Here is a 17,705-nt window from a genome sequence, read left to right on the forward strand (position 1 = left end):
ACACATTAAGCATCCAATTCAACTACCACTAAAGATAACAGATGTCTTTCCACTGACTTCAAATGCCTAGTAAAACATACCCAAAATTTCAATGACACTGTAGTGAATGCTGACTGACTAGAATAACCTTTTTTATGCATTGTATCTTTTTGTTAAGAATATGTATAATAACAAGTGTCCTGGGATGTTCTAATTAAGTCATGCTTACTTGACTCAGTGTTTCTTTAATAACTATACTGTTCCTGTATTGTACTAAAGACTTTTCACCAGTTTTATCCCTGTAGTACTGTACTCTTTAGTAATTACTTTATTGCAGACTAACTCTTTCATTGAAGAAGACTTGCATCCTATCATAGTTTATTGAGCAAATATATAGAGCCCTCTAGTCACTCACTGTGCAAACAAATTCTACTGAATAACTGTTGGTCACTTTGCTAGGGTAAATGTTTACTGTAGTTTTTACAGCCGAGAAAATATTTCTGTCAAAGAACTATTAAATATTAAATTACTGTATCTATCTGAGATAGACTGACCCTGAAACAGTGGGTGCTTTGAAATTTCCATATTAACCACATGCCACTTCCAGAATGAAAAAAACAATGTAAACCAAAGATAGCCTATGCACTTACCATGGTAACCAAGGTTTGTTTGAAAAACATTCACAAGGTAATATTTGCTATCATCCTGATTTCACATTGATAGTAAATGACAAATTGGAGCAACTCTGTTAATACATAATTCTGAACAGACTGTGAGGCACATGCTAGCACAAAGTAAAAAAAGTAAGAAATTATTATTATGGAGAGTGATAGTCTCTCTCTAAGTTAAGACTGAATTTGTCTTCCCATTATATACCTAATTTTCACAACTACCTCCTAACTTAACAGTAGCAGGCCAAAAAACAAAAAAAAGAATGTCCTTGGAATTTGTGAACAGAAAGTGTCCTTGCCTGAGCATCTTAATTTCAACTTGCCCCAAAATGTAAGAAAATGTATCTAGTGTCAAAGTCAGTTTCAGACTCTCCTCTGAGGTGTCCACCCCATTAAATAATTATAAAGCACAGGCTGGATCCCCTTCATGTCTCTCCTCCATCTAGTGAAAAGGCTAATGTTTATATAGTCCCCTTTATTTCCCATTACACCCTGCCAGAAACTAGGATACTAATATGGCTGCCAACAAAAATGGTTACCCACCTTTTTATAACTGTTGTTCTTCAAGATGGGTTGTTCGTGTCGATTCTATTCTAGGTGTGCATGCGCTCACGTGCGCAGTCATTGGAGATGTTTGACTTAGCGGTATCCCTAGGGCCAGCTGTGTTGCCCCGTTGAGTGTCACGCTCATGCCCTGGTATATCAGGCGCTGCCGGCCCTACGCCCTCTCAGTTCCCTCTTGCTGACAACTCCAACAGAGGGAGTTGGAGGGGCAGGAAGGCAGGTAATGAAATGGGCATGAACAATACATCTCGAAGAACAAGAGTTACGAAAAGGTGGGTAACCGTTTTTAATTCTTCAAATGCTTGCTCATGTACCATTGTAGGTGACTCCCAAGCAGAATCCTTGGAGGTGGGCTCAGAGTTGAAGGCATTGCAGATTGTAGCACTGCTCTGCTGAAGCCAGCATCTTCTCGAACTAGCTGGGACATGACCTTGATCAGAAATGCCAGGTGCGGGCACAGCTGACCTTTGTCCTTGAAGACAGTATAGGACAGTTCTAAAGTGAGCCCTGATCTCCGACACCTTATGGGTCAATGTTATAGCGACCAAGAAAGAAACCCTCCAGGAGAGAAGCAGGAGGGACCAGGAAGCCCAGGGTTCGAAGAGATGACCCGTGAGCCTGGACAGCACAAGATTCAGGTCCCAAGGGGGGACCAGTTCCTGGACGTGTGGGTAGAAGTGCTCCAGCTCTTTCAAGAATCACGCTGTCATGGGATGGGCAAAGAGAAACCTGTCCTGGACCAGGGGATATAGCAAAGAGATAGCCACCAGGTGGACTTTGATGGAAGAGAGGGACAACTGTTGAAGCTTCGGATGCAGCATTTAATCCAGGATGTCCTGAAGTGAGGCCAGTGAGGCCCCAAGGCGCTGCTCCCAGGCCCAATATTGGAATCTTTTCCATTTTGCCAGGTAAGTTGTCCTGGTTGAAGGATTTCCTACTGCCGAGTAAAACTTGCTGAACATGGGCCAAACATGCCCTTTTGTCCATGCTCAGCCAAGCTGTCAGGTGCAGCGCCGCCAGGTTCAGATGCAGCAGGTTGTCGGGGTACTGCAACAGCAGATCTGGTTAAAGAAACAGCTGAAGAGGGGCGGCTGTCGACAGGTACAACAGCATGCTGAACCAGTACTGATGGGGTCACGGGGATGATTCTTGCTCTGTCCTGCTTGACTTTCACCAGGACCCTGTGGATCAATGGCACCGGCAGAAAGGCATACATGAGCGCCCCTGACCAAAGGATGAGGTCCGAAAGGGAACCTTTGTCCAGACCCTGGATGGAGCAAAACTGGTGTCTCTTCCTGTTCTGCCTGGACATGAACGGGTTCACCTGGGGAGTTCCCCACCTTTGGAAGATTACATTGACCACCTCCAGATGGAGAGACCACTCCTGGCGAGACGAGAAGGTCTTGTTGAGGCGATCTGCTAGGACATTCTTGGAGCTGGGTAAATGGGCGGTGATTAGACGAATGGCATGCTGCACACAGAAGTCCCAAAGGCTGAGCGCCTCCTGACAAAGGGCCCCCTCCTGCCTGTTGATGTAATACATCGTGGCGGTATTGTCTGTCAGGACCTGCACTGCCTTGCCTTTCAGGTGAGGCAAAAACACCTGGCAGGCCAGGCATTGATAAGGAGGGCTAGATTGTCCCATAGCCAACAGCCCTGAGTGCTGAGCTCACCCAGCTGGGTTCCCCAGCCCGGATTTGTGGCGTTGGAGACCAGGGTAAGCAATGGGGACGGTATCGCAAAGGGAACCCCCTGCAGCACCAACTAGCCACCAATTCAGTGACAAAATGACATGGCTCATCACCATAACCATTTGGTCCAGGGAGTGCCTATTGGGGATATAGACAGAGTCCAGGCACACCTGCAGAGGCCGCAGATGGAGTTGAGCATGGCTGACACGTACGTGCATGTGGCCATGTGCCCCATCAGATGTAGGCAGGTGTGGGCTGTAGTGAGCAGGTGGTTCCTTAAATGGCAGATTAGATCCACCATGACCCAAAAACATTCTTCTGGAAGGAAGGCCCTGGCCCGCGTGGAGTCAAGAATGTCCCAGATGACCTCTATGCATTGGACTGGTGTTAATGTGGACTTTTCTGTGTTTATCAACAGGCCCAGGTCACAGCAAGTGGAGTGCACCAGGTCGAGGCTCCTCTGCACCTGATCCAGAGACTTGCCCTTGATGAGCTAGTTGTTGAGGTACGGAAACAGGTGGACCCCCCCGGATGTCTGAGGTGCACTTTGTGAACATCCTCAGAGCCAAAGAGAGTGCCGTGAACTGGAAATGGTGTCCTCCCACCATAAAATGGAGTAAGCACCTGTGGCCTGGGAATATAGAAATACGGAAGTAAGCGTCTTTCAAGTTGAGAGCGATGTACCCGTGTTCCGTATCCAGGGATGGGATGATGGCGGTCAGGGAGACCATGAGAAACTTCAACTTCTTGAGAGACTTGTTGAGGCGATGCAGGTCCATGATGGCTTTGAGGCCCCCTTTTGCTTTCGGGATTAGGAAATAGCAGGAGTAGAACCCCTTTCCTTTCATGCCCCTCCATGGCCCCCAGATGCAGCAGGTTCTTGACCTCCTAAATGAGGAGTTGCTTGTGAGAAGGGTCCCTGAAGAGGGACGAGGAAGTGGGGAGGGGGGGCTAAAAATTGCAGGGTATAGACACGAGCTATTATGACCAGGACCCCATGGCCTCATGTAACCCGCAACCAGGCAAAGTGATGGGGAAAAGGTGGTTGAGGAAATGTAGCAGTGGATCTGGGGAATTAGCTGGAGTGTCACTCTCAAACATGCCATCAAAACAAATGCTTCTGCCCTGCAGAATGGTTGGCCTGGGCAGGCTGCACAGTGGGAGACAGAAGGGCAGTGACAACTAAATGCAGTGTCCCTGTCCCTTCTTCTAGCAAGCCCAGAACAAGGCTGCTATGACCTTGGTGGTGGGGGTGGCCAGAAATGCTTATGCGCTGACTGTGGCGTGTGAATGCCCAGTGAACAGAGGTTGGCTTTGGTGTCCTTCATTCCATGCAGCCTTGCATCCATATGATCACAGAACAGACTGTTCCAATCGAAAGGGAGGTCTTGAATGGAGTTCTGCATCTCCGGGGAGAGTCCAGTGGTTTGAAGCCAGAAGCTCATCGCCACCTTGGACACCACCATCCTGGCTGCCAAGACTGCCATATCCACGCCATCTGAAGGGCACACCAGGTTGCCATGGTACCCTCCTGCACCAGAGTGACAAATTCTTGGACCCAGTCTTGTGGGAGGGACTCCTCAAACTTATGGAGAGTGTCCCATAAATTGAAGTTATAATGGCCCAAGAGGTTCGCCACCCGAAACTGTAGACTTAGAGTGGAATAAATTTTTCTTCCAAACAAGTCCAGTTGCCTGGCCTCCTTATTTCTTGAGGTGGAACTAAAGTGCCCCTGTCTCTCCTTTTCATTGGCTGTGGAGATCACCAACAAGCTGGGGGGAAGCTGGGTATAATAATACTCAAAATTTTGGCTGGGACAAAGTACTTTTTCTCAGCATGGTTTGAGGTGGGAGGGATGGAGGAGGGCATCTGCCAAATGGCCCTGGCAATTTTGAAGACCCTTTCATGCCGGTAGTGCGACATGGGTAGGGGTCGAGGCTGACAGGACGTTGAACAGGGTGTCCTCCTGTTCAGCCATCAACTCCACTTCCAGGCCCAAGTTTTCAGACAATCACTGAAATAAGGCCTGGTGGTTTTTAACATCATCAGGCAGGCCGGCTCTGGAGCGTCCCACGATCGCCTTGTAGGAGGACTGCAACGGTGGAGGGGGAGACTGGTCTTCCTCCTCCGCTGGGGAGGATGGCTTGGGGGTAGGCACAGCTTCCTGAGACTCAGCCACCGGGTGTGCTTCTGGTACCGGGCCTGCTGCCGATGGCTGCTGTTCTGTGGCAGCGGCCAACGAGTGGACCGAAGGGGGCATCACCATGAGCAGAATCCCCCAGGCATTCCAACATGGCCACTGCGCTGGCCACTTGCCTGGCTGCCATTGTCCCGGTATCACCAATGTTGGCTTGGACATCCAATCTTGTCACTGGGTATGAGGCGATGGGCTGAAGCGGCCCTGAGATCCAGAGGAGTCCCCTTCTGGAAACCATGGAGGGGCCGTAGAGGCCACTGACACCAGGGACTGGTGCCCCGCCTGAGGGGACTGGTACCGACGGTGCGGTGACCGGGGACAGTGCCGAGGAGCTTGGAGGCGGGAAGGAGATGGGATTGGTGATAGGACAACTTCCAGGATGGTGACCGGCACCGGTAATAGGGGGATTGATGCCTCTCTCTCGGCAAGCCGCGTTGAGATGACGGCGACCATGACTGTGGGGACGGTGACTGACGGTGAGTCTATGCCAATCTCGACAATGGCACTGGTGTCAAGCAGTGCAAAGGTGAAGAGCACGCCATCGTCTCAAGGGATCGGCGGTGCTCCACCACTCCCTGGGGAGCTACATCGGCTGGCTTGCCCTCTTGGGGAGCCTTAGCCAAAGCCTGCAGCACTAGATTCACTGGCAGCACAGGCGGCTTCTGCTCCTTCATTGCCTGAGCTCTCAAAGGCATTGGTGCCAATGGGGAAGTTGGTCCAGTCTCAACTTGCAGGAATTGGAGGAGGACCTTTTACTGCGCTAACGGTCCCAACTAGAGAGGGCCGACTGCAGGGCTCTGGGGTGGACGGGTGATCTGGGGAAGGTTCTTTGCTTACTGTCAACTGGCCCTTCTCTGACGGCGGTGGGGAGCTGTGCTTCTTTGCCCTCTTCTTTGGTACCAGCGACATAAAGTGGTGCCGGGTGTGCCCCGGTGGCGTACTTCATACCGATGCTGAGCAGACTCCATAAGGAAAGCTCTGAGCCGGATGTCCCACTCCTTCTGCGTGCGAGGCTGAAAGTTTTTACAAATCCAGCACCTCTCTTTAATGTGCACTTCCCTCTAGCACTTGAGACAGCTGCCATGGGGTCGCTAACAGGCATAGACCAGTTACAGGATTTGCAGGGCTTAAAACCCGAAGACCGGGACATGCCCCATCGGAGTCAGAGTCCCCACTGGGACCTAACTACTAACAAACTACTACAATAAACAGGTACTTAACACAAATAATAACTATATACAAAGCCTTAAGGCACACAGTTTGAGATAAGAAAAACCTCTAGCCCTTGATGAGCAAGGAAAGGCACTCTGACTGACCACCACGGGCGGTGAAAATGAACTGAGAGGGTGTAGGGCCGGCAGCACCTGATCTATGAGTGCAGCACTCAAGGGGGCGACACAGCTGGCCCTACGGAGACTGCTAAGGCAAAACCCCCCGACGACTGTGCTCATGGGCGTGCGCACACCGACAACGGAATCAACATGAGCAAGCACTCGAAGGAGGAATCTGCTTATGAACCTTAAAAGGGCCTGTGTATCCCATGACATCAATTAGAATCAAATGTAACCATGTGAAATTTTACCATTAGTTCTCAGCCCACAATAAAAAACTTTCTGAAATGTTTCTGTCAAATTAGACAAGGGATTTCCAAGATAAAGAGGTTCCAAAAAATGAAGTGTGTCTCATTTTTTATCATATCTTCAAAATCGCTTTGCTCTAGAAATTCCACTTTTTTCCCTGCTGATCCTGGCATGTGTTGTTGCCTTTATCTTTTTTGGGGGAAGGAGATGATTTGTGTGTACAACTTTGCAGATATGATCTCCTTTTATATGTACATAATGAATTCTTTATTTCTGCTGGTTTTCTATAAAGCATGCATCAAGTCAAAGCACGCTTTATATTCCAACAATGCACAGACTAAAAGAGGAAAGGAAAAGCCACATGAAAGACAAAGCCTCATGGTAAGAGGAATATGAGAAAGAAAGAAAGTGGAGGTATGAAACTCTCTGGGAAGGAAAGGTCTATCTTGGTGCAACTTGCAAAGTTTTCTGGGAGTTTTGTCACTGAGAAATTCTTTTTTTTTTTTTTTTTGGAACAGTTGAAATGCCCAGGCAAATAATTTCACCACCCTGGAGTTAAGGTTGAATAGACATAACAATGACCCTTTTTTGAAAATTCTTTAAGAGAATTACCATTTAAAAAAATCCTAATTCTAAAAATCCAGATATTCCAAATTTATGGATAGTATAGAAATGCCCAGAAAGGAGCAACTGTGCTCCCATTGTCACCAACCTCAGAACAACCAGACATTTAGACACATTTTCCATGGACAACAACAGAGGTTCATTTTATCTGTGATTTATCTGTAATCCCAACAATTAAGAACACTTTGTACTATAATATCCTAATCTTACAGTAATTACACAGTATGGTATCGTTTAAACCAAACTGCACCTGTGTTTACATCACTGAGCCGTGCACCGATCCCATAGTTCTACCTGAACTCCTAGTTAACTAATTTTTCTTTCTACAAACAGTAATACCATGTGAGCTCCTGTAAGTATGAAGGGTCTGGTATGGTTACTATTCCAAAGCTATTTGTGCCAGGAAATTAGCTCTAAAATGTAACTCCATATACATATTTTCAGATCCTAGGTTAATGGTTCGATTTTCTAATTTTTTTAAAAAGGGAAACAGTTGCGCTGTTTTGTTTGAAAACACAACACTAATAGAAAAATCCTGGAAGAGAATATCTACATATCATCATATTCCAATTTTAGAGGAGTTCATTTAAAAAAAATCAAAAGCTCTAACCCTATGTGACAGATTGTCTCTTCCCCATGTCATATTTCTGCAACTGAAATCAGGTGGAGGTTTTAAACTGTTGGATTTTCCTCCTTATATATACACATAATGTAAACTACATAATTCATCACTCTGCTACAGCATTCATATCCTTTAGTCTTTTTTTACACAGTTCTTTCTTTCCCCATGCAGTATACTTTTGATATTTTTATGTATTTCTGAATACTTCTAGTTTCTAAAGACACCATCTACAGATTTGCTAAAGTTTAGAACAGCTAAAGTGAAAATTAGAGCTGATTATAGAATGTACAACTGCCAAAATAAATGAGACGTACAGGACAGATGCAACATATATATATATATGAAAAAAAATGAGGATTTCAACAGTATCACGCTGCTCATAAAATCACAGTTCCTAAAAACATTAACATTTTCTACTCTTTGAATCAACGGTGAAAAGAACTACAGCTCTATAAATTCAAAAATGTAATGTAACAAATCACTATGCACCCGTGAAAAAGCTATCAATATGCAAAAAGTTACAAGTTAATGCGTAAACAGTTAAATTTCATATTTACTTACACTAATACAAAGTCTTGTGAATTTGCATGAGGTGAGAGGTATTAATTTTTACATTCACCGCACATAAAAACAGTGTCAGATGCTGAATGTTCATGGGAATAAATTTTCAAGCACAAGTAATGAAGTATGAAATAGGAAGTCATAGATTAGAATGACCTTTCAAAACAGGCATGGTACAGTATATTATAAAAAGAAAGTCTTTCAAGCAGCATACATAAACCACAAAGGACTACTCACTATGTCATACGCAGTTACAATCTTTTTCAAGACCTCTGGAACAGTCCCTTGTATCTCCATAGTGGGATACTGATCACTGAGATTCAGTAGTACCAGTGGTGTACTCTCAGGTCCAACCAAGCGGGTAGACACTGCCAGAATACACTGCATAAGATTTGCTACAGGAGAAAGGCCACATAATTCTTTGAATGAAACGACTGCATTCTGTTAAAAAGAAAATAAAGAAGTTACTTTACAGTTAAACATGCTTTTTAATCTCTCATTCATTCAGTTTAATAGACTTATATTTCATTGTATAATAGTTATAACCCTGCGATGGTGTAGAATTATCAATGGTTTCGTCCTGGAAAAATTGCAGTTTTCCAAAGTACCATAGATATTTGCAATATTTTATTTATCAGAGATATTAAAAATTCAAATAGACTTAAAATCCTGCTACAGAAAATAAATGTTACTTAGAATAAAGAGGTTGTAATATGCTACTATTAACTTCAATTTGTCAATAAATATAAAAACAATGAACTACTAATCCATGTTGATTGAACAAGCTTTTGAAAAGTTTCAGAAAGTATTTAAAATGTTTTTAAATCCAACTGCTTAAATGTTATGTGCTGAATGTCTCAAATAAACTTAGTAAGGTGGAGGGGGCAAGTCAGTCCATTTGTAACTTTAAACATACCTATTGTATGTCAGCATTCTCCAGACATGCTGAGGATCTGCTGGCTCCCACTTGGTGTGATGCCAGAACGCTGCACTCCACTAGTGATGTCACACTATCACTTAGATGACCTTCTAAGAGTACTTGTTAAACCCAATATTGTACATATTCCAAGAGTTTATAGTATTTTTATTTTGTATTTTGTAGGCTAGAATATAAAATATATATGTTTAAACTTAAGAAACATTGAAATATTGTAAACATCAGCCATTTATCTTAATCCTATAAAATGATTCCAGCCTCCTGTCAACTCCCATGATGGGAGTGCTCTCCACCATAGTGAATTTAGGGTTGTTGCACCAAGTGGGAGGTGGCGATCTGTGGCAAGTCTGGAGTTTGTGGACCTGTAAGAGAAAAATAAGTAAGTTTAAGTATCAAATGTTCCAAGTGCTCCTCTTATCTTGGTCATTTGGGATATTCTGCACATATTTTAAAGCATATGACATATAGCAGATAGGTCTTGAGTGACATTTTTACTTTCTGAAAGACCCTTTATACTGCCAGAAGGGTGTAAAGTTTTAGTGTAAATGGGAATCAGGGCTTAAATACGTAGGCCACTTTTAACAGACAATCCACATCAAGTTGACCTCAACCTATTTTTAAAAAGAACCTATTATGTATAAATTTGTATACATAAGTTATTTCCAGTGCAGTGACTGGTACATCACACAACTATTAATATCAATTTTTAATTGTGAGAGTAATTAGCCATTGGAACAATTTAACCTAGGGGTTGTGATCGATTATCCAATACTGACAATTTTTAACTCAAGATTGGATATTTTTCTAAGAAAATATGTTCTAGGAATTATTTTGTGGAAGTTCTATGGCCTGTGCTACACAGGAGGTCAAACTAGATGATCACAATGGTTCCTTCTGGCCTTGGAATCTATTAATTTTGCCTTTCAAATAATTTGTTTTCACTGTTTAGTAAACCAAGGCTATTTGTAATAATTAGATTGGAATTTAATAAAACAACAGGACATCTGAAAAGACAGGCCTTATACTGATCTTCATTCATAGATCTCAAACTTTACAAATGTGGATAAACATTACAAACAGCAATTTTACAGAAAAGAAAACTAAGACCCAGAGAAGTTAAGTGGCTTGTCTAAGGGTACATAGCAAGTCAGTGGCAGGACGGTGAGCAGAATTCAGGTCTTCTGGCTCCCAGTTTGATGTCTTACCCACTAGGCCACGCTGACTTTCATGATTTTCTGCACTGCCAAGCAAAGTGGATGTTCTATACCCTATCCAGTATAATCACTGACATCATACACTCAGCTGTGATAGTGATACAAGCTTTTGTATTACTAACACGATGCATATTGCTGACTACAGAAAAAAGGCCTAGTATGGATAAAAGGATTCTAATGATTACTCAAACAAAATCTTGGTGTAGTTCACTATACTCCTATGTGTACTTTATTCCATGAAATACTTTTCTATTTCATATTTAGAATCCCTAGGTACCCGAAGTTGTCTGTCTTTCTAGTTGCTATATCATGGCAATTATAGTAGTAAATTAATATGTAATTAAGAAATTAAACTATTTCAAATTCCCTGACATACATTTTGCAATTGTCTGTATTTTAATGGGATTTTTTCATTTATTTTTAGGACAGTTTATACAGGGTGTAGCAGAGATTATATTTATATTACAATTTAAATTTTTATAGACACATTATGCAAATCTGTCAGTTAAAATAATCAAAATTAGCATTCTATCATTCACCTAAACTATATCCCTCTTGGGGACATTTCCAGGTATGCTACTGATAAATTGGGAAGATGTAAGTACATCTTTCAAAGTAACAGAAAGAAATGCATACAAGGAAATTCCTTCCCATGCACTGACCCTAAAAAACCCTACAAAATTACGTTTTTCAAAAACACACCAATCTGAAAAATAAAATAGCATACTAGTTACGAGCACACCTTCTTATTGTACATTCAAGTCTTAGGATCCAGGTTTCTCCTTAAGGCACTTTAAAAAAATCTCCTAGCCTATACACAAAATGGAATTAGAGCCTCTCGTTAATTACAGATTAAATTCATATCTAGTCTGCAATCTGAATCTCATTTACCAGTCATAATCATTCCTCCACATTTTGCTAATAATCTTTGCTTATGGAATGGAATGGGGAAGTTGTAGGAGACTGGACACAATTCATAAGAACAAGTGTGCAACACATCATGCAAATCTGTCAGTTCAAATAATCAAAATTATTTTATCATCCACCTAAACTATATTTGTCTTGGGGACATTTCCAGCTATGCTAGTAATAAGATGGGAAGATGTAAGTGCATCTTTCAAAGTAACAGAATGAAATGCATAAAAGAAAACTCCTTCCCTAGCACTCCTAAAAACCCTAATAAAATTACATTTTTCAAAAACACACCAATTCTGAAAAATAAAATAGCATGCTAGTTACGAGCACACCTTCTTTTTGTATATTCAAGTCTTAGATCCAGGCTATCCTTGATTAAGACACCTTAAAAGAAATCTCCTAGACAGTACACAACGGAATAACAGACCTTCCTTAATTACAGATTAGATTCACATCCAGTCTGCAACCTGAATCTCATTTACCAGTCATAATCATGCCTCCAAATTTTGTTTGTGATCTTTGCATATAATAATGTCTTTGGCATAAATCATACTGAATGGAATGGGGAAGCTGCTGGATACAATTCAGAAGAACAAGTATAATCTTTAAAGTTTGCAATACTGTTAAAATCTTTCATTTATTACAACTTTCAACATAACTTTATTCATAAACAAAAGTTATCTGCACTGATATACAGTACAAACACACACCCTTTTAAAATCTGGAATTGAGCCTCAAGCACGTTTCTCTGAACGAGTTTTTCCTTAAAGTCATATAAAATAAGAAGATTTAATAGGTAACTTTTTTGATACGGTTATACTTAATTTTATTTTTTAGTGCTAGGACTTTTACTGTAGTTTTTATATAGTTAAAAGCTTCATCAAACAGAATATTAATCTTTACATTTTTCTCTACTTCTGTCCTAGATCAGTTCTTGTACCAGGAATCTTTATCAACACCCAAAAGATGCAATCCAACAGTGGGATCCATAACCCAGCATCTTAGCCTACACTACTTCCTATCATTCTGTGATACTGAATTTATTTGATATTGCAGTCTTTGAAACACGCCCTTTAGGGGAGAAGGAGTAACTCCATCCCCATTTAAAGTGTTTGTAAAATACTAGTTCTCTTTTGGATCCTGGGAAGGGAAAGATCTCTTTGAAAGATCTGCTAGTGATGTGAGGAAATTTTTCACCTCATAAAGAGATGAGGGAGCCATTATGCTATGTTCCATTTACAGGGTCCTTGAGAATTCTTTCAGATATGAGGGGTCTTTGAATATACAGTAAACTGTTCACAAGTTTTGTTATTGTTAGTAATGTTTTCTCCCTGCACTTCTTTTTTACTTAAGTTCTGGAAGCTGAAAAGTAGCCTCTACCTTTTTCTCCAGTATATCTAGTATATTCCTTCTCAAGAAATAGGGCCAATTAATAGGCTTGAATTGTAGCACAAACCATATGTTTGTACCAGGAGTTATCTTAATATCATCCAGTTGCTGTTCAAATAGAGTCTGTTTTTAAATTCATTCAGCATAAAAACGTGATAAATCAATACTATTATAAAATGCAGTTCACATTTACGTATCTATGTAACACACACTGCAGCCACACCATAATGCAAAAGTACAACTGTGGCAAAAACATTGATAATTTCATCGTAAAAACTGTACCTGCATATTTTCTCTCAAATCCGTAGCATCCCGTATAGGCTGGAGAGCATTCTTGAATACTTCATCTATGGTCTTAATCCATAATGTTCTCATAGAGGCATATTCCCTGGATTTCTTTCCTTTCCTCACTGAGAGGCCCCGTTTATGAGGTTTCCCACCACCCCTTCGATTAGTAATGGCAACATGTACAAACAAGAAAGCATGTGCTAAAATTTCTCCAGTTAAAGATTGCAGTGGAACATGCCTATAGCCTGTCTGTAAACACTCAAAGGGAATAGTGTACTGCCCAATAAATTCATCCCCAATGTAATCATCATCTAGTACTACAAAACGCATGACGGCTAGTTCAGGAAGATTAATTTGAAATTCAAAACTTTCATCAAAAATTGGATTGTCTCCATTCTGATGCACAGTTTTTGTCCTTTTTTCTGCACAGTCTGCTGGAATTCCATGAATTTCTACATATACATAAGGATCTACAACATCACCTTTGGCACCTGACCCTTTGGGTTTAGGAAAGTTTTGCCCACTAATAATTTTAACATGAAGAAGTTGAGGTGAAACTCCAGGCACAGTATCTTTTGTATTTGCACTGAAGAAGGATACTTCCTCTCGCATGATGGCAGGACGAAGGACATAGCCACAATTCCCATTTTGTCGAAACCAACCAATGTTAAGGTCCATCATTAGGCCAGGTGTCTGAAAGTTCATGGCTACTATCTGACAGCCACACTTCCAAAAATCCTGGGGATTCATATTACTAGAGTCAATCCTCATAGGACTAGGAAAAACCCTGGCAAGAAAACGTTTGTTGTAATTTACAAAATCTCCTGGATATTCATTGGCATATTTGCTAGCAAGCACTTCATTAAATGAACAAACTTCCCAGTATTTCTGAAGCTGAAATGAGACTTGAAACTCTTTGAACTGAACTGATTTACATATGCTTACCAATTCGGAAAGCTCTTTGCAAAGCTGAAATCGTTTCACTATCACAGTGTTCTGTTGTTCTGCTCCCTCTTTCCCTACTCTTTGTGACATTTCTGCTCCTTCATCTTCATCTGTAACATCTCCCTCTTGCCCAGAGCAATTAGAGGAAAGCTTCTTTGCTTTAATTAGTATTTTCCCTTTAAGTGAGTCAGGTGAGGGAAGATAAGACTCTTCTATGTTTGGAGACTGTGTGTGTAGCTTGTCCCCCAAAATTTTCATGTGTTGAACCATTACTTTCTGCTGCTTAATAGAACAATGATTTTCTAAACACAGAATAAGAGGGTATTCTGAAGCAAAAAATGCGTACTTGTTAATAATGTCAATTACACTGCGGAAGACTATCTGTGATGTCATTGTATGTCCTGTATAAATTACAGGCTCATTATCTGGACCATCCCATACATCCAATTCAACACTTCGGCAACCCATTTTAAGAGCACGAATATATCCTGTGATATCAGATGGACCTCGGAACTGGTCCTCTATCAAGTATGTATTGTGAGATGAGTTTATGAAATAATGGGATAAAGGTTGTTTCATATCCTGACAAACTTTTTTATGCTCTGGATCAAATATATGACAGTCAGGTGAAGTAAGATAATTAGTAAAACCATCTATAGAGAGCCAGCCCTTTTCCTGGCCCTCATTTGATGGTTCATATTTGTGAATAATTTCAAGGCTTATTTCTTCTGTGACATGTGCCATTCCCTGTTCTGCTTCTAAAAACATCATAAGGTCCTTGGTATCTAGGAATTCTTTATTGCTGGAAAACTGAACCAATAAGAAGTAGATCTCAGGTCGGGTACAAAGCTCATGGAAAACTTCAATAAATTCTTCCTTTGTGATTTCAGTACCAGTTTTGTCCTTGGATCGATGTAACTCTTTGAACTTCAGCTCAATTTTACTTGTTTTTAAACCCGGATTTAATTTTTTTATAAACTGCACAGCTTTATACAGGGCTATATGTCCAAAATTATCTGCATCAGTTTCACTGAACATTTGTGAAACCCATGAAGTCCGCATATTATCTTGGCTACTTTCTATCATATCTAGTGTATGTTTTCCATAAGAAATTAGGTATCTTAGCCCAGTAACCCAAATGTTTGCAACATCTGCTGAGTTAGCAACGAGATCTAGAGACTCATAATTATCTCCATAAATAATGGAAAATGCACAGTCTTCTGATATCTGGTCATAAATTCCATTGCTGCGGAATATATCTGTATTTTTTCCTGTTCTCACTTCTTTGATTGATTTAATATCAATCTTTGCTTTTTCTGAATCCTTCTTTGAAGGTTCCCAACGCAGGGACTGCATATCTGCATCTAAAAGAAAGTACCGGTGATATACTCTAGAGTTGGACCGAAACTTTTTGAGCTCAGAGCCTTCAACCATTGCATTAATACAGTCACTTGCACTACTGATCTTCTTCTCAGTCGGCATGCTGCTAAATGACACAGTCTTCTTCCGTTCTCTCTTTTGTTTTGTACCATCCTGTGGATAAAAAAAAAAGTCAATATGAGCTTGTTTATATGACATGCAAGATCTTTATGATCAAAGTTCAAAAATTAATTGAGGAAAATCTAAAGAAGGTATGTTGGACAACAAATCTTTTGTTCTGACACCACAAATGCAAAATCTGACATATTAACAACTGCTAATAATTGTGTTTGCATACCTATGTATCTGGCATTTTTAAAAAATGTTTTTTTCTGTATCACAAAGCTTAGGTTTTGTATGCCTACAAAATTTTTGGTTTTAAAAGTAAAAAATGCATAGTATTTTGTTAGTAGCAGCATGATGAAGTAGGTATCTCACATTCTACTAACAAGATGGTGGGAAATAATCTGTTCCCCTGAGCCCTCATGCAGTCCTTGTAATTATTTGTAGATCCCTGACACCCTATTAAATAGAGTGCTTAGATATCATGGTGATAGGATCCTTAGAAATACCAGAGGCAGACTGATACACAATTAAAGAGACAGGTCACGTCCTCACAGAACTTACAATCTAAGTACTGACAGGCAAAACAACACACACATAGCTCTTCCTCGCTCCTTATCCTGCCCATGACCATCCCCGATACACATTCTTCCCAACCTGAACTGGAGAAATTCTCCACTAGCCATATCTAGCTGCTTTACAGCAGCTTAATAATTTTAGCAGACAGGATAGTCTGATGGGGAATATTGGGATGTACAGTAGTGATTTGGGGGACAGTCTTTGCTGAGATTATTGGGATGTAGAAGGTGTCACATAAGAGTATCTTAAGGAAGAATTTAAAGGGGACAGGTGAAGACATAGAGGACCAGGTTGGCAATAGTGGTTCAGCCTCAACCTTAGAACAAAAAGAAAAGGAGTACTTGTGGCACCTTAGAGACTAACCAATTTATTTGAGCATAAGCTTTCGTGAGCTACAGCTCACTTCATTGGATGCATACTGTGGAAACTGCAGAAGACATTATAGACACAGAGACCATGAAACAATACCTCCTCCCACCCCACTCTCCTGCTCACTTTAGATAAGCTATTACCAGCAGGAGAGTGAGGTGGGAGGAGGTATTGTTTCATGGTCTCTGTGTCTATAATGTCTTCTGCAGTTTCCACAGTATGCATCCGATGAAGTGAGCTGTAGCTCACGAAAGCGTATGCTCAAATAAATTGGTTAGTCTCTAAGGTGCCACAAGTACTCCTTTTCTTTTTGCGAATACAGACTAACACGGCTGTTACTCTGAAACCTTAGAACAATGATTTACCCACCATTTCTGTTTTGTTTTGACCCTAAAGTTTCCTTATACATTAACTACTGCAAGAAATGACTTTTTAAAGATAAACAATACCACTTAGCCAGCTCCCCTCAACTTCATATCCAGTTTAAGGTCACCTGAATGACAATAACTAGCGCAATATATAATGAGTTTCAAAAGAGAAACAACTACATATGTTCATTATCTTGCACCATTCAGACAGAAATCAGCCTGAGAAAAGTTCTAGGAGTGTTTGAAAAATGGCCATGTCTTGCAAAGGGACTCAACTTCTCACCCAATGAAGTGAGCTGTAGCTCACGAAAGCTTATGCTCAACTAAATTTGCTAGTCTCTAAGGTGCCACAAGAACTCCTTTTCTTTTGGCAAATACAGACTAATACGGCTGCTACTCTGAAACTTCTCATCTGTAAGGTCTAACACAATCCTTCCCATGGAAGAACCTCTTTGATATCAGATCTCAAGAACAGCAATTTTTCTATTTGTATCCTCCTGCAAGGTTCAAATAATTACTTTTCCAGATTTGTATAGAAAAGTTTTGGTGGGGTGTTTTGTTTTCTTTTGTTTCTGAGGGAGAATTTTCTCGCTAGTACTTTACCTCTGGAAATCTGTTTAATTTTCATTCCAGTGCTAGCAAAGATTGCTAATATGGGCAGTGGCAGGGGTACTTTTACTAGATTGTTGTAGGTCCATTCAAATAGAATATTTGATATACAGATACATTT

The 17,705-nt window shown here is 41.0% G+C and overlaps 1 protein-coding gene across 3 annotated transcripts in view; it reads right to left on the minus strand.

Annotated features, from left to right (window-relative positions):
• The window catches only part of PLCL2 (phospholipase C like 2), a 204,078-nt gene that overhangs the window by 67,438 nt on the left and 118,935 nt on the right, over positions 1-17,705 (minus strand). For all 3 annotated transcript variants that reach the window (XM_048838533.2, XM_048838532.2, XM_075125760.1), the window contains exons 3-4: positions 13,227-15,710; positions 8,727-8,930 (exon numbers count right to left, since the gene is read on the minus strand). In XM_048838533.2, coding sequence (XP_048694490.1) covers positions 8,727-8,930; positions 13,227-15,710 — 2,688 coding nt within the window. The remainder of the gene's footprint in view (positions 1-8,726; positions 8,931-13,226; positions 15,711-17,705) is intronic.

The sequence above is a fragment of the Caretta caretta genome, chromosome 2, assembly GCF_965140235.1.
Source record: "Caretta caretta isolate rCarCar2 chromosome 2, rCarCar1.hap1, whole genome shotgun sequence".
NCBI lineage: Eukaryota > Metazoa > Chordata > Testudines > Cheloniidae > Caretta > Caretta caretta.